Source organism: Buteo buteo, chromosome 7 (assembly GCF_964188355.1).
Source record: "Buteo buteo chromosome 7, bButBut1.hap1.1, whole genome shotgun sequence".
Classification (NCBI taxonomy): Eukaryota; Metazoa; Chordata; class Aves; order Accipitriformes; family Accipitridae; genus Buteo; species Buteo buteo.
In genome coordinates this window covers 44,185,018-44,209,931 of record NC_134177.1, presented here as the reverse complement: position 1 = coordinate 44,209,931, position 24,914 = coordinate 44,185,018, and the positions used below count along the sequence as shown (strand labels likewise).

The 24,914-nt window shown below is 35.4% G+C and overlaps 1 protein-coding gene across 3 annotated transcripts in view; it reads right to left on the bottom strand.

Annotated features, from left to right (window-relative positions):
* The window catches only part of BRIP1 (BRCA1 interacting DNA helicase 1), a 105,002-nt gene that overhangs the window by 73,752 nt on the left and 6,336 nt on the right, over positions 1–24,914 (bottom strand). For all 3 annotated transcript variants that reach the window (XM_075032946.1, XM_075032945.1, XM_075032944.1), the window contains 8 exons: positions 19,808–20,101; positions 19,095–19,316; positions 18,379–18,578; positions 14,667–14,799; positions 13,997–14,148; positions 13,277–13,448; positions 13,023–13,160; positions 12,398–12,559 (listed from right to left, as the gene is read on the bottom strand). In XM_075032946.1, coding sequence (XP_074889047.1) covers positions 12,398–12,559; positions 13,023–13,160; positions 13,277–13,448; positions 13,997–14,148; positions 14,667–14,799; positions 18,379–18,578; positions 19,095–19,316; positions 19,808–20,101 — 1,473 coding nt within the window. The remainder of the gene's footprint in view (positions 1–12,397; positions 12,560–13,022; positions 13,161–13,276; positions 13,449–13,996; positions 14,149–14,666; positions 14,800–18,378; positions 18,579–19,094; positions 19,317–19,807; positions 20,102–24,914) is intronic.

The following is a 24,914-nucleotide window of genomic DNA, read 5'->3' as shown; positions in this document are numbered from 1 at the left end:
ATGAAAATTTTACAGCAATCTGCCAAAGTTAAGTATATAACATTTCTATAACAAACAAGAGATAAGATATGGTTCTGTAGATAAAAGAGCATGAATACAAAGAATTAATCATAACCTGTTATCTATCCCACAAAAAGAATCTAATCCTGGGGAGGAAAACCTGAAAGCAGGATCCCTAAACACAAACTTTACCATAAATGCACTGACCTCATTGGAACTGTGCAAAGCCATGCTAAGTAAGGAGATGATATTCTGGTTTGGGGTGGTGTTTGAATTTCATTTTTTTTAATTAAGTACCCTTCCTTCCCACGTGAAAAAGAATTATCTGACCTTATGTAATTTGGACCATCTTTTTTTCCCTAAGAGTAAATGCTTGATATACCTTCACCATATATACCACACAATAAAAAAAAAAAAAAAAAAAAAAAAAAAAGCTAGTGTAAGTATTTCTTCAAAGTAGACAACTCTATCCCCTCTCCCTCCTTCCATTCTCCCCCACAAAAATATGTGGGAAGACAGAACAGCAGACTTCTCAGAATATCTGATTCTTAAGAAAATAATTTCTCACCTCATGATCAAAAATAGGACAAAAAAGCTGAAAACAAAGTTTTAAATGTAACACGCTGCAATGTGGCTACCAACAAGCCAAGTGGCTCATTTGTTAGCCAAAATCAGAAGCTTTATGTTTTGTGCAAGTTGTTTCAAAACATTTTTGCTAAAAATAATCCATTAATGAGCTGTGAACTGAATCAAAATGCAATGAATACTCTTTTGAATACACCAGCTAATTAAGTTTTATCACCAAGAAGCTTGCTTACCCAACTAGCAACTAAGTCATGACTTTCTAAGACACGATTTGGTAGGCTTCCTGACTTTCCAATGAATTAGAATTTTTCTGAATTTAAAATAGCGCAAGTATCCCTTTCAACATATTTAATATTCAAATTCTTTTATATGCTGTTACATTGCTGATACAGAACATGCTACCTAAATATAAGCTTTCAAGTATATTCTAGCTCATATATAGTGTTTTTCACACATGAAGAAGTCGCATCTCTACCACATCAGGCAGTGAACCTCTCAGAAACCTCTCAGGAACTCTGCAGGTTCGGAACAACAGGAACATCAAAGTAACCCGTGAAAGATACACCTTATTCTTAAAAATAATGTTGCTTCTGTATATTGTTCCTTATTAATAACTACTGTTTTCTATCCCACTTTCTCTCCCCTTCATTAAAAGCTCTTGAGGAAAAAGATATGTCGACTGTAATTGTTATTTACTATTTGGACTCTAACATTCACAGAGTGCAAACTTCGTGACTGTGAAAACTCATTTTCAATGCAGTTACTACTTAAACGGTAGGAAAAATATGCAAGCAGAAAGTGTTAATTACAATGGAAACTGGAGCATGTGTTAACTAGACACAACAATTCAGCTTGTAGCACTTTTACAAGTCAGAGCTTAGAAGTGAGAAACAATAATAGATTTTTCGTTTATTTTCCTGATGCTGTATGCTCAGGGTATTTAAACTAACAGCATAATAAAATATTAAACTGCACAGCTCTCAGGGTGTGAAATTCACAAGCAAAACACTCATCTACCAGTATGGCATATAATTTTTTTAGACATAATACCCAATAATCTGCCACAGACTGTCGCTATGGATTCTACTTTATATGATGTGCAGATGCTACCAGAAAGTGTATCCGCTCTATGTAAAAAGCAAGTGCCACAGGGCACTTGAATAATTGCAAGTCCCTTGCTGGTCACCATAACAGTTCTGTAAGCCACAGAAAGTATATTTGTTCATTCTTTGCAGCCAGTAATTCAAAAAGATAAGGTGGGACCTAGAAATTTCCCCTGAGCCAACAGCACTGAACTGCTAGAACACTCAACCACAACAGCCATTGTGTACTGGAGGAGCGGCCGTGTGTAAAATGTCTGATTGCATAAGTAGTACATACAAACAGCAAACAGCTCCTCCATTCCCACAGTTTCTGCGGGTTTCCACAGAACAAGAAGTCAGAACAGTTCATTCCTTTCGTATCACCTCACCCAAATTTCCATTCACCCAGAATATTCACCTGAGTAACTCTCCAGTTTATTTGGTTAATATATGGTAAAGACAGACTCGGTTAACAACGGTGCAATTTCATACTAACAACTTTATAACATAAATCATATTTCATAAAAAGATTAGCATTTCCAAATGAGTATCTTTACAGATGCTTATTAAGGTCAAGCACTGAGAAATGTGTTTTTAAAAAAGCACAGTAATGTTTCATCCCTGAGACTGAGCTCTAGCAGTAAAAGGGATGATCATGCTCCCCTCCTCGAGTGTGCAATATTATCTCTTCCCTTGAACTATCTCTGACACTTCTCTGACCTCCTGATGAGCCAACTCAGTTCACGAGGCCAGCAGAAAACCAACCAGCATGGCGGGGGGGGAACAAACAATTTTTCCTTTGTTCTGATCTGAATCAGTTGACACAAAATTCAGAGTAGCACAGGAACGATCCCAAGGAAAGGGGGAAGAACCTTGTCGTTCAGCAGCAAGCTGCTGGATCATCTCCTCTAACTTCTCCAAGCATATCTAATGTTTGGATTGTCTCTTATTTCCCAGAAATCAGGAAAATTACTCTATAACCAGTGCATATATCCAGGATCCTGTCATACTATTTAAGAAAGAAAACATGTATTGTGCACCTATTCAGATTGTCAGTTATCACCCCCCAAAGATAAAATTTTATCTTTGACATAGCCCAACGTTTTACTTGGCCTGCTTTGTGTGTAACACATATGGATGGTCAAAACTGAAATAAGCCATCAGTAACCAAGCAGCGGGGGAAAAAAAACAACCACCAAAAATGCCAAAACCCAAACAACTCAGGAGGTTAAAAAATTTAAGTGAAAACATTCTAATAAATCTTTGTAATAAAACAAGCATTAGCTTTAAAAGTTTAGGAGAACTTCAACTATACAGCACTTCAATTATTCCTTTGGAGCATAATTCAGCACTATTCTGGCTTATTTCAAGGAAATATGTTTGCTGTAGCCTTTATCATTACACAAGAAATGATCTTGCCAGGGTGTGAACTGCCAGCTCCATCTTCAAATTTAGTTTGGCAGAATAACTTGACTGAACTGATGGCATGAAAGAAGGAAGCTTGCCAGCATAATTTGAGGATAAAGATTATATACCTGTTTATAGAAAACCTTCTAATTCTTTTTGTATGAGCTTCACTATTCCTTCTGCTACTGTTCTTCTCTATTTGAACCGATACCACCACAATAGTCTTCACTGCCTGAGGCAAAGAAAAGAGCATCGTGATGGAATGGTTGAAATCTTCCATTACACACAGTGATTTTTACATGCATGTCTTCGTTATCCCCAAGTCAATGGGATAAACTGAAATGGTAGACCTCAGAAATCACATTAAGATTTACAGGAGCCATTGGAGCTCTCAGAAGACACCTCAGATAATGTACACCAAGCCTGAAAATTGTTCTTTTGGATGAATGTGAGGGCCCCAATAGCTAGATAGTTTCTATTACAGGCGTTTAAATGTTTAAATGATGAAAAAATAGAAGGTAGATATTGTATATGATTAATGGGAGAAAAAAACCCATAAAACATGAAGAAGCTGAGATAAAGATCAGAAAGAAAACTACCAGTGCAGAGTAAGAGTGAAAAACAATCAATGAAGAAACAACAGCGGACAAGTAAAACAAAATTCCATTTACAATTATTAGGTACAAATGCTGAAATGCATAGTTTTTGAGTCATTAGAATTTGGCTTTTTTAGATGACATGTTCCCAAAATTATGCCTCAACAGACAGAAATCACTTTACTAAGATTTTCAGCAGAGTAAGGCAAAACCCCACAGCTTTAGAATCTGCCAATAAGCCTTTCTATTCAAAGAAAAAGAAAAAAAACCCCAAAGGGTCACTTCAGTGTCATGAGCCCTACCTCAGCCCTCTGCAGTCACTAAAAAATTGCCAGTGACTTCCAGGGGGCATTGCACAGAGTCGTTAGTGCCTGGAAAGAGACACAGAGTGCTTCTCACGTGTTGTTTAATTACTCTTCCATCATTTTGCTCTACTTTTATTGTTAGGTACTTGCACATAATTTGAGATAGCAAGGATGACAGAATTCTATTCCCTAAAGTCTTTTCTTGTTTTTAGGGTTTCTTACACACTGTAATAGCACCGTTGCAGCTGTTTGACTCAAACAAATAAGGCTTCTGGAGTAAGAGAATGCCTTTCCCTTGAGAGCAGAAAGCAAATGCTGTGCAGAAAGTGAGTATCATTATTAATTTACAATTATTTCATAACTTACCCCTGATATGCCAGCCTGTTTAAAGGCCTCCTTTCTTTTCATCCCAATGAACGTGATGTTGGATATTAGCTATAGTTAAAGCATCTAAAACTAGATGACACATTGAAACCTTCTGTTTCCTTTATCAGTTTAAAGCTGTAACTGTAAATTACAATCTCTAACATTAAAATTATGCAGAAAGTTAATGCGTATGTAACTTCAGAGAACAAATTTGTGTCATAAAACATACTTGGTGTGAACAGATCCCTACATCCTGCAAATATTTACACATAGGAGTAAATCTCTTCCTCAAAATACTCCTACAGCTGCCAACAGGAATATTGAGGAGAACATTACTCTTGATAAAGCATTTATCCCTGCATATTATACCTAAACACACCTAACAGAAAACATTTAAGCAAACTTACGGAACCCACCCGATGTTACTAGGCAATCCCTCACATAAGCACTCTGCAATCAGTACAACTGCACCACAGAGCAACCATCTGTGGTGCAAATAACTATTTTCCTATTTAATTTCGAATACACCTTTTAACTGCACAAACCTAATGGTTTCCAATTTTTCCTCCATATACATTACAAGCAAAAAGACACTGTGGAATGTTTATCTCTTATCTGGATATTGTCATTTTACTGTCTCAAACTTCTTAAAACAAGCTTTTCGCTAGGGAGGAAATCAGTCAGCATCAGACCTAGTGGGGAAACCCTGCACTTGCTCAATGTCTATGGCTCTTACATAGTTCCAGATGTTCAGAACATTAATAATGCACTAACTCAAAACCTCTTTTTGAAACTTTAGAATGTGCAAATTGCATTAAAACCTCTTTGCCCTCATTAATGGTATTGTTACAATCCCAGTACTCTGGAAAATGTTTTTTGGCATTTGTTTAACTTTGTGATATTGCCATTTACTCATTTTAACAGCCAGTGCTTGAATCTTAATGCTTTTAATAGGCCTGGCTAAACAGACTACCATCTTTTGTAAATTTATTGAAGTAATTTATTAAATAAGTAAAAGTTGTCTGAAGGCAGTGTTGTTTTTTTTATTGATGGTAGAAAAAAATGGGTTTCTTACAATTTATTTACAAAACTGTTTCAGGAAAGTTTTAGAAATGAAAACATTCTGTTCTTTTTTCAGTGTTATGACCAATTAGTTTTCTGCCACTCTGACATAGACTTCTTAAAAAAAAAAAATTTCTACCAACCTCACACAAATCTCACTAAGAAAAGGGGTCTGTCTTCAACTAAGAAGAGCCAGACATTCAGAACTAATACTGAAACTGTATCCCTCCCTCAGCCTGTCATATATAGGGGTGGCACATTTATGTCCAGGCCAGAAGAGAGTGTGTTCAAGGACTCAGGCTCACATCCAATGCAGACACGTTGCTGTGCAATGGCAGAAGAGTGCCATAGTCAGAGGTTAAAGTGAGGTCCCTCCCGTTTATTCCAAATAACTACCTAGACTGAACCTGAAGATTCTGAGTCTGTCTGAAAACAGCACAAGTTAGACCTATTGCCATGCTCTACACTGCTCACAGCATTAATTAGTATTGTTAAGGCCTGCTCGCCTAAAGTTGTGTAATACTGCCAAGAACAGTTTGTCAACAGAATGGTAAACAGCGCTTGTCTGCAACTTCACTACAGCTCTGGTTGATACCTTAAACATGGAAAGGGAGCCAAGACAATAAACAGAGGTGTTCAGTCCAAATGGATTTGCTGTCACCCAATCCTGTCTGTTCTCACTGAAGAAAACATGATCAGCCAAGAGAACAGGAAAATGGGAAGTGATTGACAGAACTTAAACTCCGAACTAGCAGCTCTTAAAATTATGAGATACATGGAAACTCGAATGTGAAATTCAGCATTTATTTTTTGCAAGTGACAAAAGTTACTATATATGTATCATTATAACCTTACCCCAAAAGTCGCAAGGAAAACAGCAAATGCAATGCAGCATTAATTGGTCTGTACCTACCTGTTAATAGTTCCGCCTTCCTAACTAACATAGTACACGGCAATGCCAACTTACGATGAAGGGTATTTGTTCATTAGCAGTAGGATTGAGACTGCCAGATTTATTCAAGATTGGATATTGAATAGTTTGGTCTCAGATTTATTGTACGTAAAACTCATGACATACTTACTTGCATGGAAAAGTAACAACTAACTGTTGTTAGAGCTGACTGTATTGCAAATATTTACCCTTATATTTAAACCTCAAGTTCAATAGCATCTGTGATAAAGTGACCTAAAAAAGATTTTCTTGTGGTTTTAGTTGCTTTTAAATTATACCCTTAGTTACCAAAGTGCTACTTCAATAATGGAACAGTGCTTTCAATTAGCCTTGTAATTCCTGTTTCCTTTTTTACCTTGTCTGTTCTGTCATTCTCTACCTCAATTCCAGCTCCCCAGTGAAGAGCTAGTGAACAAGAACAAAACTCAAAACCACCCCTTAATATAGGATGTATGAGAACGTTCTTTAGGATATACCAACTAACTTTACTAGAAATAAGTCAGTCTGAAAAAAAGGTCATCCACAAGAAAAGTGCTCTAGGAAACACATGCCTTAGACCACTTTGTTCCAACGCAGTATTTGTTAGTTACTCTTCCATAGCCCTTGGAACCATTGTAGTACACAGCAAAAGCTCTAGACAGTTCAACAATTTTCCAGCAGTTACTGTTTAGTTGTAAGACAGTCTTGCTACTTTTTCATTATTCTCCACTAATTTCTCCTAAAAACATTAATTTGCTGGAAGTTATACATACAAAAAGAATAAATGTTAATGCAATATAAGAAACACTTAAAAATTCTGCATTCGTTTTCTTTTCCTTTTCTATTATCTTCACTACTTTTGGAATTAACTACTCATTAGAGGTAAAATTCATATAGCACCATAGCTATAAATGTCAAACAATGGTCACCTGCATTTTAAAACAGTAACACAACTGTTATGAAAAAAAACAAGCATGTATTTTACAGACATCTGGAAACAAATACTTCACAGAGTATAGCAAATAATTTTTAAAATGTAGATTTAGATCATTCAGCCACTTCTAAGAGGTTCATGAGACAGACAACAAAGCAGTTACTGTTTCTGTCTTTTAAGGCTAGTATTTCTTGAAATTATCTTCATTTTTCCAAGACATTTCCCTCTACAAAACTATTTGATACAGTATAATGAAAAATACACAGCAACACTGTGCAACTACTGAGTAATACTGATATTTGACCTCAAAAGTTAAAGCTTTGTAAAGGAAAGCAGATACAAAAGAAATATGATTAATCTCAATCAATGGAGAACACTACATCTTGAAGATATAGGAGAAAGAAAAAAGTAGTAAACAAACTTGGACTCTCAAGCAAAGAATACTTACCAGTTCATAAGTTTTACTGTTGAAAACAGTCATTCAAACCCTTTTGAACAACTATGTTATTTTAAAAATTTTACTTCCAAGTTACGGCTCAACAATTAGCAGATACAAATTAACCAACAATGCCTCACAGAAAAAAAAACCAACAAAACACCAAACCCAAACCCGACCAAAACACCAACATTAACATTATTGTCCAAAGCTTATTTTGTAAAAAAAGCTACTAGAGAAAGGTCAGTTAATTCATCATGATGGATTACCACTAAAATTTATAAGCATTAGCATTTTTCTCCCTGCTGGATACCTTGACTTTGATATGACACATATTGAATGAATCATCTAAGATGCAGGCACCAGGCAAGATATATCTTAATGCAGACAGGTCGGCAACATGAACCCTAATGGTCCTTATCTTAATCTTGTTTAAAAGCATCTTAGATTTCTGAGTAATCTTTTCACCTTCTGATATTCTTTTTTATAGAGTGTTTTTGCTGGAGTTGCTACTGATTTTCACATAAATGCATTTTTGTTGCATAGTATCACCAGTTTTAGTAGCCCTAAAAATGATTAGGTTTGCAATTTAGTAAATGTTAAGATTCAGATTATTTTTAAAAAAGTCAATGTGCCAGAACTCTGATAATGACAATAAAAATTTGTATGTTATTGTAGATTATCCCAGTTATGCAACATGGCATCACAGCTGTTCATAACATAAAAAGACACTTATCAAATGTGGAGATGTATATCTGATGCATTGTTTTCTTCTCATCCATACATTTTCCTCCATTGCATTATTAATCTCAAATATTTGCGATATGTGTATTTTAAACAGTCACTCTTCAATGAAAAATGTTTATTCAAATACCTGATTAAGATAAGGGGAAGTTACTCTATTATTGCTTTTTTCATATTCACATTGGATGTAGTAATTCCAAATTACACAGAGATAACAGGGTGGCAGACTTTTCCCACGAAACTGCACTAAGCTCTTTCTGCTACAGCTGCTTTGATTGAAAGATAAAAACCAAAAAACAAAACAAACAAAACAGGGGATGGAGGGGCACAGAGGAAGGTAACAGGTGAATTATTTTTAATTCATAATTTTTTTGCAGTAACAGCAGTTCATATATTAGGTAAAAAGGTCTTTGGAAAGTACCTTCTCAGCCTGACAAAGTATTTTCTTAAACTTATCATTAGGAAAGGATGCAGGCTTAAAATGTTGTGGACTTTAAATTCTTTACAAAACAGCTGAATAACATTCTACAGATCATAAACATATTGTTGTAAGGGGCACTCCAGAACAAAATATAGACAAGTGACTACTACCTCTTCCTGGCAGTAGACAGCTTCTTCAAAGAAATCTAGAATCTCCCAGGAAATAATCTACCTGAAGAAACGCTAATAGAGAAAAATGCAAGCCATTAATGGATGCTTTTTGAATGCATTAGCACTGGAAGGAGTATGTGACTAAAATGCTAGCTCCTATGCAACATATTCTGCTGACATAACATTTATCTCAGACATTCTATAAGCAGCATCCAGTTTTCTCATTTTATGATTAGGTTAATGTGGTGACATTTAGAAGTTTTACTTGCCCTCTATTTATTTGCACATGGAAACTTTCTAGTAGGTTGATATCTTCCAGGTAAGTAAGAGATATATTTTCTATTAAACACTTCAGAAGTCTGAAACAAATCACTACATTTCTGCCAGAGTTTGTTTTTCCACCTCTAACATGACTAGAGGGGTCATCATTTTCACCAAGTATTGGTAGATTACTTCTTTAATGTATACAAAGCAACCTGAAATTCCAGACAAAATATAGAGAAATAAATAGTACTCATGGAGGCCCCTTAAATTCCACAATGGGAAGTTCAAATGGTATTATTCATTCTATTTCTGTCATAAATTTATTTTATTTCCAACATCGTGTAATGAAGTTCTGATTAACAGGACAAGCAGTAAGAGAACACTGCTTGGGTGCTAGCTCTAGGGTCCCAACATTGTTCACCACAAACTGTGTCAGGCAGGGTTCTCAGCTTCTGCTTCCTGTGGCAAGCGCTAGACCTTCCATTCTTTCTGTTCCCATAAATCGAGGTCAAAAAGCATTGATTTACCATTCTTACAACAAAAAAGAAATATACCTATATTTTATTAAAGTAAACAAAAGTCTATGAAATTCAAAGTGAACGGAAATGAATGAAAGTGCAGTAAGATGTTACTTCTCTCTCTAAGCACTCTCCTTATATATAAACATGGAAAGTAACACACAATTTACTCCCTGAGTTAAACTAAATTCTGGGCTTTCCAGAAAAATAAAATTAACTTTATTTACAAAGCAAAATAATTAGGGATAATTGTCAAAGAGTTTTCGGACAAACAGGTAAAAATGTGCAGCACGAGTGCTGAAAGCGAGGTACTGAAACAGACAGAGCCATCCAAGAAGCAGGGCTTCAGGCTTCTGTCAGAGGTGCAGAGCAAAAGGACATCATTGCTGAGCCACAAATTCTTAAAACTGAAGGAGAATGTTGCACTGAAAAATGCATCTGTAAGTGCAACCAAACTGAAATCCAATGTACATGCCTAAATTCAAGCTCCATCAAATTACCTGGATAGACAGTACTCAAAATCCAGAGCATTGCCCTCAGCCTTCCAGACATTTAAAAAGACTTTATTTTTCACTTATTCCAAAGTTGAAACTCCAATTCATAAAACAGGTTGAGCCCTCAAAAAACCTGCTTAACTCATAATAGTTAGTGAGGTACACAACCATGTACATTAATCAGATCTTGATAGCCTTGAACAGTTTCCTTAGAAGCTGCTGTATTTTAAAGAGACATAGCAATTTCCCCATGAAAAATCTCTGAAAATCAGTTTTGAAATGCATATGTGCAGGTAAGCAATATACTGCATGATGATGAAAGAAAAATACCTTGTTTGCCCTGCACTAACATGCTTATGCTTACATTATTCTGTGTTTTCAACATATTAATCTCAGAATTAAAGGCAACTCAATCCAGAATAAAAGAAGTAGAATGAGAAAGGGCATCTGTAGAAAAATATTGGCAATGTCATTTTAAAATATCATCCTTCAATTGTCTGCAATTTATATTTATCAATATTTTCGCTAGGATCATGGAAGTGTTCCCACAAAGGAAAAAAAAAACAAAACACTCAACGCGTTTAGCTAGATGACCTTTCAGTAAAACATAAGGGCAGTGAGAGGGGGAAGGGTACCAGAGCTGTCCAGCAATCTCTTTCCTTCTTTATTAAATGTCATTACAAAGTCTCTTTATACTTTCAATTCAGATTACTATTCTCAAAAACTTACATAAATATTTGTCAGGTCTGTATATATAAGATCAACTATCACATACAGTTCAACATTATACACTTTAGTAAAAGAAAAGTGATGATACTGAAAACTGAAATATGCTCCCATTTAAATTCTTAAATAAACTGAATGCAAAATCTATTTTCAGATCATTAACTTTGCGTATAAGTGCATAGTTTTGTGAGCTAGGTTAAATAAATTTATAGCCAGTATCTGCTTTTTTCAGTGACTGTACATTACCTGGTCTAATGTGGTCACCTAATGGTTACTGTCAGTAATTGCACTTCTTCATAGACACCCAGCGAAGAAAAAACCCTTGCTTTGTAGCCTCAGTTAAATAGTAAAGCTAACATGAAGGTTTGTAAAAATAAAGAAATCGTTTCTGTTTCATTTTTTAAAATATTCTCTATTAAGGAACTTCAGAGATAAGGGAAATGGTCTGAAACCTTTATTTCCATATGCTGGTTTTTTTGTTCCATTTCATAGGATTTTGGGGGTTTTGGTTTTTTGAGAGGTTTTTGTTTTGTTTGTTGAGAGGATTTTTTTAAATCATAAATGATCATTTAAAATGAAAAAAAAAAAAGCCACCACACTCATGCAAGCATTACAAGAAAAATGGGCATGAATTACAGAATTGCAGGTTTATATTCCTGTTTGTCAGAGCTGACCAAAAATAACAGTAAGAATTAATACAGAAGAAAGCAGAACTATACTGTGAGGTACAGATTAACCATAATTAGATATCTGTTGTCAGTGACATTAGATATTACATAGTTTGAAATTGAGAATTTGATTCCTTTCAGCCAATGCCAGTGAGCAATTCCCCAGACTCAGGAAAAATATACTAGAATCTCCAATGCAGTGAAATGGAACAAGAAACAAGGAAAGAAGACATTCACTGGATGAATACTGCATTCAAATAGCATACAAAGAACATGCAAAGGCATTCTTGCTGCTGAATTATACACATAAAGTTTCCTTTCAAGATGTGTGCTTATATAGAGGAGATTTTTTTAAAATAATTTCAAAACATTCAAGGAAACAATTTAAGAAAAAACTGCAGATCAGTGTGGCTTTTTTTGGTAAAACTAATCGAAACAATTGTATTCTAACATACAGACATCTGTTGAATACAAATATGAACACGTTTTTTCATGAAAACAAACTCACATGCCAGCCAATATGAGATCCTAGAAATTACAATATAATATAATCGCAGTGTACTATTACAATATATTTATTTTATAAGCATCTATATATGCTGATGCATAAAACAAAAGATTACACAGGACATTTTCAAATAGAGTGTGTGTGGTTTCAGAGGAAGAACATGAATTAAGATTTCCTTACCTTATAGGATGGCAAAAAGCACAAAATTCCTTGGCCAACTGTTTGACACACTGAAAGCAGAAGGGCTCCCACCTCATCTTGGAACTCAAAGGTCTCTGTATGCTGGAATGTGGCACACAACTTCCGACCATTAGGGCCTGCTCCAATGGTGCCAACCCAAACCTGGTGTAATTTGTATTATAAAAGTTAATTCTAAAATACATGGCACAAACTGTATTAAATCACATTAGATTCAATAATGAAATTTAAGTGTGAAGGAAAATATTGAAATATTTCTAAACAAATTAATTCCAGTACTTAAAAACAGAAAGTGCAATAAGTGATACACAACAGAAAGTGCAATAACTGATATACAACATGGTTAGTACCAAAATAGCATGACTTCAACTTTTCCAGAGGAGTACGTGTCTAAAAATTGTCCCTTTTTTAATTTGAAAATTTACTTTACAATTGCATTAATCCAAGCAGTAGTCTGCTCTGTACATTTCTTTTTCCTTACAGAATGGGTTTGTCATCATTTTTATTTGCAAGTTATTGTTTCTTTTACAATGGATTGAATTCACAATTTCTTTTACAATGGATTGAATTACACCTCAGGAGAGGGAACAATGATGCAAAAGTTTACCTGTGACTTCTGAATAATGTGATTTGCCTCCAACTGAATAGAAAACTTCACACCAAGCTCTGAAGAAAATGAATCCATTGGAGAGAGTGTCCCAGATGTCAGAACAATTGTTCTAACATCACTTAAGTCTGAAAAAGCCTAGGTTGCAGAAAGAAAAGAAGGTATTTAGAAAATCAGTACAATCACTTTAAGGTCTTGTATGTATTTGTTATCACTCAAATTACTTAAGGCCACCTACTTCACAGTCAGCTTACCACAGCAGGATTCAAGCACCAAAAATTAAGCATGCGGACTACGGTTTTCTGCCGCAAACTCCTTTTATGCTTGGGCCGTGTAAAGAAGGCACTTGTATCTGAAACATCAAGTTGGTTTTCATTCATCCAAGCATAAGTTTGTTGTAGAGCAACTCTGTAGTCATCTGCATACCTATATAGAGATATAGAAATATCAGTAAAAACTACATTTAAGCAACCAAACTGTAAGCATTAAGCTCATACAAAGCAAAGACAGTGTTGCTACAATTCATTTACAATTTAAGTATAAAAAATAATTTTATACTTTCTGAAAAAACAGTGAAACTTTACAATAATTAATACTTAAAAATAAGTTTTAAATCAGAAATTTTTAGTAACTGCTGGCTGGCATTAGTAGTCAAGATATCAAGGCAGTCAAACAATAAGTGCTATGTAGAAAATCAAAACCCATGCATATTTAACTTGGCAACACATCAAGAAAATTTACACCTAACCTTCAAATAAGTTTCTTCAATATTTGAATTCATTTATGAATGAAAAAATAATTTGGTAGTATTTAAATTCTTTCCACATAAATAGATTTTCCAAAGCTTTCCGAAATGTTAGTTTTGCTCAGAAGCCAGACACCATACGTGAGGTGTTCACAAATGAAAGAGGCAGTTTGGCAGAGCAGCTCAATTAAATACCACCACACAGCTTGGGCTATGTATTTACACTGACCTGCCATTATCTTTAAAAAGACATAAAAGAACCATGAATAACCCTTTCAGCACAATCTGAGTGGCAGGGCTCACAACTGGTATCTCAATAAGTTCCTCTTTACCAAGCACTGATATTTTTTCTTCTTTTTCCAGGACAGTAGCAAGATGTTTCTATAAGAAGCAAACAAATTCAACATCAACAACATTCTAAGTATCTTCTCAAAACCAAAACTAATACAGATACAAGACTATCAGCATACTGGTTTAAAAGTTCACCTAAGATAGCTATGAAGTCAGACTGAAGACAGAATTGGAAAGGAAAAGTAACAATGCATTTAACATACAGCTTACACAGAAAGGAGAGAGAAACTTGAAAAGAGGGTAAATACATTTCAACAGTCAATAAACATGCAGATGGACAGAACAGACAAAACTATCACTGACTCTCAGTGGTTCAATTTAAATAATTGTACATGATCAATTATATCCTTTAAAACATTGATTCTCTACAAATTCCAGTAGCTCAAGTGGATTATTCCTGGTTTTCATCATGTATCATTTTCAGACAGCTTTTCAGTATTGCAGTAAATTAAAAGATCTGTTAGTATTTAACTTATGTACATTTTAAGATGCTTAACATAATCAATATTATGCACTCTGGTACTCATTTATATAGCATACAACATTACCTGTAAAATGGGAAAAGTAATACCAGTTATTCCCATTTTGTACAAAATGGTGACCATTTCTTTTCCGCTCCAAACCTTACAGGAAGTTTCATACCCTCTTTCTACTAGTTGACTAGAGCTCTCCTGTAACCAGCTGTAAAAAGGGAAAAATCAGAAATAATTTCAGCATTAATTTTAGAGAATTAGAAATACTTTGCAGGTACAAACCAAACCAAACTTCAAAAATTGTACCAGACTTCTATGATGATGATAAATATTTTACTACATCTGAGTAGAGAGACTCTGCTTTTCCTTATGCCAGGTTTTCACTGTTGAACCAACTTCTACGGAACTGCTCTTGATGCAGCTCATTGAAGTGAGAGAAAAACTTGTCCCTATACGTTTCTATTTTATCATCATATATCTTTACAATAAAGAAAAAAGGTCAAAATATAATCTGTTCTTATGATATAACATCAGGCTCATTTAAGAAAGATTTCTGCTGTACTTTTAAAGCCACTCATTATTACTCTAACTGATGCAAGTTGGCTTATTACCCCTGTCAATTGCAGGCTTTCCTATTAAGAACAAATCTTGAGGCATGAAATGAGTACTTATAATATTTATACAGAAATGAGTACTTATTTATACACAGTAAGAAAAGGTAGGGCAATAAAAAGCATATACCTTAGCCTACCTACAGGTATTTGTAACTGCTACAACTTGAAAATTAAGCAGAATTATAAATTGTACTGACAAGGAAAAATGTGATAGGACTTCCTAAAAACATGATCTGAACGTGCAGATTATCTCATTTGTGGCAGAGCTAAAATTTTCTCTAACTGAATGTGTCACTCATCATCCCTACAGTATTACAAGACCTTCCCTCCATCTAGAAAAGTAGGCAGGGTTGCTCCTATCAGAAAATGCCGAAGCTGTCTGTTTCATCAACGAGCAGAAAGTATCGGAAAGACAGCTGTCATTTCTACAACAGTTCAAAATCTTTATCTGTAAAATCAGTTAATCACTATCGACTAAGCAACAAGGCTTAGTGACTGTTTCAGTTCCAGATTTCCTGTCCTGTCACTGCAAATAATCTGATCAATGGAACAATTTAAAAGCCTTTCTTTTTGCCAGGTTAAATGCAAACAAAAACCCATAAATACCACCATGACAATCACTTCTTTGGCTATAATTTGCTTTATCTTATTAAGGAATGATGATCACTAACACAGGCACAACTTCACCAGTGTAGTACTCTGCCCCATTTCCTCAAACGTAACATCAAAAAGACCTGGAGCTAAAATTAGGAAGAGGCCACTATGACAGAAATGAAACAGATTTACAACAGATAAAACATTTCAGAAAATGTAACACTTCTGTTTCCCTGTTATGAACTTCAAACACCTTCATGATCATGCTATGAATGCAAATACAAACTTAACGCAACAACCTTCCTAATATTAAAACATCACAAAAACCCCAAAATCTAGAATAAACTCCATCCAATTAAATCTAACGTTAAAGCATTTACTTGAAATACCTGTTTATTTATTTTTAGAGTAAAGCAGTAAGCATAAATAAAATTAGCTTGATTCCCAAAAAGATATCTATGGTTTTGAAGTGAAAATTGGTGTATGCAATATTTTCAGGAAAAGATTTAACGAATGTTAGAAACATGCCTTCAATTCAAGAAAGTATATTTGCTCCTTCCCTCCCTATCAGAAAATCCCATTGTTGATACAGCTTACTCCATTGAACAAAGTAATTTGTCCTGGTTAATCTGCATCTCATCAGAAAAGCTTGCCACTATACCTCTATCGGTGTATCTTCAAATTCCTCAGAAAGGTCATTTTAGCACCTCTGTGGCACTAAGCCCATGTTTAAGTGCTTTCTGGAATGAGGGCTCAGGATCTTTATAATTGAAATAAGATTTTCCTAATTACCCATGCATTTGGCAAAGTCATGTCGCTATGCAACAGCATTTTACCAATTACTGGCCATTTACACCCAGTCTTCTGCTTTCCAACAACTGGTTTTCATGCTGTTGGCAGATTTGCCAAGACAATCAACCTTAGTTTTTCTGATAAGGTTAAGAAGCTCAAGGCAATCAAATCTCCAGCCATGCTGTTCTCATCTTTTACTAAAATTTAACATTTGAAATATCCCAGGTAGGAGAATGAGCTTCTGCAGAAAAGAAAAACAAAAGTCACTTGTCTCTGTGACACATAAACATTAACTCTCGAATAGAGAAAAGATAGGAAAAATGGTGAACTACTTGCTGTAGTGTACCCTGAAGTCTATTTCACTAACCACTAATGCAACAAAATGATGATTTGACATGCACTGAATCAGAGTTCAGTTAACTTCAAAGGCACTTGTATCATCATTCACTTTTACTCTGCTGCCTTAGTTGTTCAAGGTTTCACTAGCAGTGTGTTTCTGAACTCTTTCAGTTCGTGGATCCCTCAAAAGAAAGGTTCAAAAATTAAGAGCTACAGAGCTGAATTCAAAATTCTCTAGTGGTGACAGACTCTTCTGACGTTGTTTCAACTTTCTCATGTTCCCACTCCACCCAATACACTCTTGGCCCTTGAACCCTTGTTTGTTTCCCTCCTTCCTGAGCTTCTGCCCCCAGCCCATTTGCTTCTGTTCCATCCCCTCTCATGATTTTTAACTTCTGCTCAGGTCCTCCCCTTCCAACTCTGTCTCCATAGTTTCTGGGTTATACCTTCTTTTTAGCTCCTACTTCTTTTTCCTTTATGGGTACATGGGCAGAAAGAAGCAGAGAAGAGCAGAACATTTCGTATTTTTTCAGCTTCTTTCTGCCTTACTGATCAACTCTTGCTTTCAAAACCACTCCCTCAATCATCCATATTTCTCTATCCAATGAACTCCACAATGCTTGTGTTCCAACAAGGCAGATACTAAGAGATTTAGCACATCCTTGTTTTCAATTTCAGTACAAAAGCAAATAATCAAAACCACATTCTACTGACATAGTCCAGGGAGAAAGAATGATCAATAATTAGGTGTTTGGACATCTTTTGCCTGAGAATAATCAGAAATTCAAAGAGGATAGTGCATGCTCTGTGCAAAGAGTTTGCTACCTGAATCCTCTAAAGACTTCAACAAGTCTCTTCCGAGAATCTGCGTGTACCCCAATTTTTCAGACCCTTATCTCTTTGCTCAAGTTTGAGTTGTTTCACAGGGAAAACAAAGGGCATGACTGATAAATTCACTTCCAACTATGAAGAATCTGTTCCAAATAGATTCCAATCAGATTCCAATCTGATTCCAACCTGTTCCCAACACTTCCTGTCCAAGGCTCTGAAAGTATTTTATAAATGTCAACTAATTAATGCTCTGACAAAATAATGCTATTAGTATTTGTCAAATAAGCAAACAGAAGCATGTGAAAGATAAGAACTATTTATCTTTGGTAAAATTTTCATACAGAGCTTCATACAGCACATCATTCAAGAACATAACATACTTTTCAAAACAGAATTTCAGTGCTTCCCTTCAGGACGAGTATTTTTTTTAAATAGCTCAAAACCCTCTGGATTCCTTAAATGAACACAAATCAGGTGACTGAGTAGTTTGAAGTATACCTCTGTTGCATTTTATCTGATGCAACGTCGTAACCAGTAAGTTGCATCAGTGAAGGGAATCTAAATGTAAATTTTAAAAATACTAATTGATATAATGGAATTAAAAAGAGTAGTCTTACTTGGTCAAAGAGCAGCACACAGCCCGTAGGGGCTCATGATCCTTCTGTCTGATGTTGTTATTGACCATGAAATCAAGCTCTTCTCGAGCAACTCTTAGTTGACTTTCTGTAACACTGTAGCTCACTGACTCCCGAGCACAGTCCTCAATATTATGGGCTTCGTCTAAAATGACTACTTGGCCTTTTAGGTTAATTTCCATCTAAAAAAAGAAAATTATTATCTAGTAAAACAGAGTGAAAGACATTAACAAGAAGCAGCAACTAACAGGATCCTGTTAAAAAAGTGCACGTTCTGCACCACACTGCAAGCAACACAAAGTTTTCAGCTTTTTGATCCAATTTCAGTAACCCAGGAAATAACATGGGGGTGGGAGAGCCTTATCTCAGCCTGGATGACTATAATCTGAACCTACTACGCTTTCCATAAACCAAACAACTGTGAAGTTTGCAAGGGTTTCTTTTCCACTGATTGAAAAAAAAACATGTGACTGATCAGCTAGAGTATGAGACCAGTGGAAGCATTACCTGGAATACAGAAATGCGGGGTGGGGGGAGGGCAGAGAGAAAAAAAAATCCTTTAACCCAGGAGTTACTTTGTAGATAATATTTTGGATATAAATAGGATTTCAGTTGACCACGGCCACTGAACATTATGTTCTTTTTTAACTTCCATTTAACCTCAGTTATTGCAATCTCTTTCTTACAAATATACTTACGCTCTCCCGTATCTGTGGGTCAAGGAGATAATTGTAAGGACAAAATACAATATCTGCGCCCACCATGAGTTCTCTGGCTGCAAAATATGCACAGGCACGAAGCTTCTTTCCCAGGCTCACTAAATCTTCAATGTCCCAAGCCTGATACATCCTATGTGCAGACTGTAGAGCATGGTGTTCACTGAGTTTATGAACACCGTGATAGTAAAGACAGGACTTGCCCTAAAAGCAAATAAGTTCAGATAGCGGTTACATAAAATAATGAAAACCAAGTAAGCTTAAAACCTCCAAGTTGTTACGTGCATTTGGCTTTATTTCCTGGAAACATTTCTAACAGCCACTTATTATGTCAGACAATGATGAAAAACACATCATATCAGAAAGAAAACAGGCAAATCCATGTTCCTAAAATGTACAGCAACAAAGAACACTTCTTTCTTCTTCTTCTATAAAACCAAAGACAATTTAACTATTACTGAGAATGTTAACCTAGCAGTTACAAATATTATTCCTATCATCATAAATTTTTTCAGTATTGATACCGTGTATCAACATTTTCTAACAATTAATATTTAGTTTAAACCAAATTACCAGGAGGCATTTAACCAACATAGTACAAAGAAGTAAAAAATGTTACTCATTCCAACTGTTCAACTACCTTTCATTTTAATGTATTTAAATGAATGCTCATTTTCTGAAACAAAATCACTTACATGTTTTCCTTCCAGCAATTCCACACACATTTCGTTCCTGTTACTACCACTGCTAGACACCACTGGATGAATACAGGTATAATCCCGGCTAGAAAGAATTGTCATAGGGACACTGGAATATGCTGTTCTCTTCAACTCTTTGGTAATCTGGGATATTTGCTTGTGCGTTCGTGTTCCAAAAAATATTTTGGGAACGAATGACCGATCTCCATTTTCTTTCTTCTTTGTGTTTCTAGTATCTTTATCAGTTTCTTTTCCAGAAGAACAGGAACACTCAGTGCAAGGGCCAGAAGACTGCAACCCAAGACAAAAAAAAGATTAACAAAATCCCACTGTAAGATGAACATGCTAAATCTGCTTATGGTCTATTTAGAAAATGCCCACTAGGGTAGTTCAAGATAGCCTGTTAAATCGCCAGGTTGGCCTACCAAACTGCAGAAAGTTTAAAAATGTTAAAGCATACACACCATGTCCTCAAGCCTGAAAATCTTGAAAAACTTCTAGCAATCACTAGGTACATCTTTATCACAACCCAATCGTAGAAAGAATTATTATTCCAGTGGAGTATTTACACATCTGAATAATGCAAATAAACTTCTCACATTTACGCTTCAGCCTAAGAACACTGCTGTTACAGAACAAGAAGTGTCTAGCTACTTCGATGAATAAAACCTTGGGACCAGGCACCCAAATTAAAATACTGAGAAAATTTTTCCTTAAAGCAAGCAGAAGAAATCTAGATGGTTTAATGAAATCTGTTTGCAGATAAAACAGACTACATCATACACTCTCCATTAGAAACGTTTGCCATGCCATTATGTCAAAGGCCTTCTAGTAACTATGAGAATAAAAGACACATAGGGTATAATTCTAAACAGAACCTAATCCTATTTGTTAAAAGCCAATGTTTTTTTCTTCCTGAGAAGCATCATGTTTCATTATATAAAATACTGGAACAACTGTCATGAAATTGTAATAACTGGTGTGAAAAGACACACAGAAAACAAATAACTTGTGAGTAACCACATCCACACACACCTCCCATAAAAAATAATGGATTCTTCTAGCATAAATGATTTTGTATTTGGTTTTCAGGTGATAGTGCAAGTAACAACATGTAGCTGCCTGCTCAAATACTCCTCCCTCCCCTTCTAATTGTAATCAGTAAGATTATCCATTATAAACAAATGCTAAGTCATGCCGTGTGTTACACCACAATTCTGGGGATCAAGCTGTCTTTTAGCCTCCACTCTGAGGAAAAGCAAGTTCGCATTACCCTTAGTCCCACTCAGCCTTGTCCGCCATTAAATATTACAATACATGATAGAATGCATGTAAATGTAACCCTTCTGGAGCTGTCACTCACTGGGATAAAAGGTTCACTGATGTGCCAAATAAACAGGCCCTCAAAGCAGATGAAGTTACACCCATGCTGGAATTGTTACATTCCCCTCTCAGGTTGCCAGTAACAGCAGATTTCATTACGGTGTGCTGCCACATTAAATAGCCAGTTCCAAATATCCTGCCTTCTATATTGAATAATTACTTATTCACTGAAAGGATAAAAAGAAGAGTTATGAATGGGGCTCTTGTCAACAGCAAAGCAGGAAACAGCTGACACATGGTATATGTTACATATGTAGCAATACTCAACTCCATTTGTACTCACACAGAAAACTGCAATGCAAATTATACCTTGATATTTCTATCATCTATTTTGCTCTTTGAAATAATGAAAACCACATTACCATGCTAACGATTAATATAATGGAAGCAGTTACTGTGTAGGGCCTTTAAGAACATGTTTATCTTTTAATTCATGTCAGTTTGAGTTTTCAGAGGTAAAAAGAATACACAGAATTCAAAGATGATAACATACCACTAATACTTCACTGCTAATGCTAAGCCTCACATTTAGTTTGCCAAATAATAGTAACAGAAAAATATTAGGACCGATGGGGCAGCTATTTTGCAAAAGTTGTTTTAACAACAGGAAAATACAGGTCAAATAAATATATACATAAAACATGAACAGAAGGCTCTTCTATGATGGGTTTTAAAAAACCCAGATATATTTCTTTTTTATGAAAAGAATAGAAAGTGTTCTTATGTGTAAGGCTTATAAATTACAGTATTTTACAGGTAGCCTTAAAAGTTTTTCTTAAAAGGTTTGAAATTGGTATAATACTGGCTTTAAGAAGCACTTTAGCCAGTTTTAAAATGTTACCTTTATCTTTGCAAAAAGTTTAAAAAAAAAATCAACATTGAGAAAGTTGTAAACTCAGACTGATTTTATAGTAACTAGTAAGAGCATAAAACTGCCTGCAGTAGTTATAACATTTCTGAAAGCCAGAGACACCATTAGCCCAAAATACAAAAATAAATAAAAAACCCTTTATAGAAGGTCCTTTATAATGAAGAGAAACTTTAAGAAAATGGTTAAAACATAGCTTAAAAGTTGAGTTCTTCATGTTATTTGCACATTATTCAAGCATGTCAATTTGCACTTGAATTCTTTGTTATCCTTTAGAAAATGGTTTGGCCATCTTTAGATTTTAATAAAAACAAGCTATTTTAATTCTATATTTCTATAAAAAGAATTTACTGTTGATATCACATAGCAAAATCTAACATGATGTTAATCTCCCATTACTACAGCAAAAAGAAAGATAATACTCTCCAGCTGAACAAAGCGGTAACACTAATATGGCAGTTTCCATAGCCATGTTGCCTCAAATTTTTAGACTCATAACACAGAAATACTGGTTAAACAATAATAAAATTAGAAAATGCTTCAATTTATTTATGAAATATTTGGGGGGGTGCTGACTAGAAATAATCAGTATTAAGACAATAGACAACTCTTTCATGATACCCTCTGGCTTCAGAACTAAAACTGTTTTCAGCAGTTTGAATCTGGGATAGAGATTTTCATGGGGGGGGGGGGGGGGGAGATACTCCTCTACTTTCTGCAGTATTTAATCAGAAACATCCAGTAACAGATGCTGTTAGAGATCAGATACCAGACTATATGGACCTTAGGCTAATCCAGCTTGTTTTTACTTCTGTCAAGGGGTAGATAAAACAGCCTATCACATCAATATTTATATAGCAAAAAGTGGAAGTCCGATTAAAAAAGGAATAATCGAGTCCACCAACCTGTCCTACGTGTAAAATAGAGCTAAACAAACACTGAGGCTATGATCTTTGAAACACAAAGAGGTAAGAGGAGTTCTTCATATCTTCATCTACATTTCCTGGTTACAAAGCCATCTAAATGATACAGCAGTGAATACCTCTTGTGTGAAATATCACACAAGCACAATCTTGTGAGATATCAGCAGTGACATTACCAGAGCTTTTCAACTATTCCTTTATAAGCTCTCAAAAAGCACAGTATTCTGCTGCTGCTGCAGCCTCTTGATTAAAGTACACAAAGCAGCTGTTTATCCTCTCACAGTAACCAGCAGGTGAACCCAGTTCAATATTTATCACAGGCTTTCACAGATCACTGCTAACCAAGCAAACGTTTTAATTAAGCTGGAACTTGCTTCAAAGAGCTCATTCAAAATGTCAATCAGCAGGAAAAGGATCAGATACGGTGTCAGGTGAGAGCGTGTAATACAAATCCGCAACTTTCTTCATCCCATCGCGGTAAATTAGCCTATTCTGGAGTCCAGACCCTGATTGTAACAGGCTGCCAGTCTCCTGGAATGTGTAACAGAAGTCACTCAAACTCCATTGTGAAGGTTGTAAGCAATATGTTAAACTGCAATGGGCTAGCACATTAAGACAGATTCTTTTCACAGTTGTTTTTTGATACCCCAAGTGTTTGTTACACTACTCTCCATTTACTGTTTACTTTTTTTACCTAGTATAAATGGGGATTCCTTAACCCAGCTGCCCCAGTTTCTCAGACCGTATGCTTTGACAGAAGTAATCAAGAGAGTACCACAAGGGTATAATTTCTCATCTAAACTCACACTAGAACTGCCCTTTTTTGCAAGAATTAACAGCAGAAGGACAGAAATGGATTCCCAGGCTCCGGACTGAAAGCAGGTAAGAACAGGCAGTCACCTTGGGCAGAAGATCCTCACCCACAGGATCTACCAGTGTTCTTCTCGTGCAGCAATGCTGGGCAGCACCTCTCATGCTCTTAGAACAACCAACCCATACTCTCTCTTGGGCTATAAAAAGGACTTGACAAGAAACTAAGTTTGCTTTAAGCACAGGATTGACTACAGTAAAACACAAGTTATACAAAGGCAGGTTTGTCTCATTGATTAAGAAAATATTTTTATTGCATTATTGTATCATACTAAATACATAGTCCATTATGGTAAGTTTTGAACACAACCTCAGCTGACTTTATTTCATAAGCTACACTAGAACAGCATTTTTATACCCAACAGCCTAGGCTGTGATGCTCTTCACATCTTAAACTTAAAGTAGTTAAACCACAGAACTAAGGCCTTACTTTCTGCAATTGTTTCTTGATACCAGAGAAGTTCTCAGTCTGCTCAAGTAAAAGTTCATCACAGGAAAAGAACACCTTATTCTTTCATTCTTAAAAAGAAACTTTTTTTTTTTTACAAAGAAATAAACACTGCTTTCATTCTTAAAAAGAAATAAACACTTTTATTTCTTCGTAGGTTGCTTCTTTCTAAAGAAGTAGTAAACAGTATAGTGGTGAAACCTTGAGTAGTATTCTGTACTACCTGTCTGCAAAATCAGACCCATGGATAGCACATTATAACACACAGATGTACAGCTAAACTACTGTTACAAAAATGAAGAGTTTTCTTAAAAAAAATCAGTGAGTATGATTCACTATTTTAACAGTTAGTTGATCTATACTAAAAATTTTCAGTTTTCTTCACTACGTGAAGTTTCCAGAAGCTGTAAATCAAGTTTTTCAGATACCCAAAGAACCAAAGCAAACTTTACAATCAAGGAAGGAAGGAAGGTCTTTTTAGTTGAAAATCAACAGCACACTCTGCTGGCCTATGTATTTCAAACTACCAACTGAAGTTCAGTAGCACAATGCATTTCAAATCCTCCTCAAAAATCTATGGAGCTCTCCAAAACTAATATAAATTACTTCCCA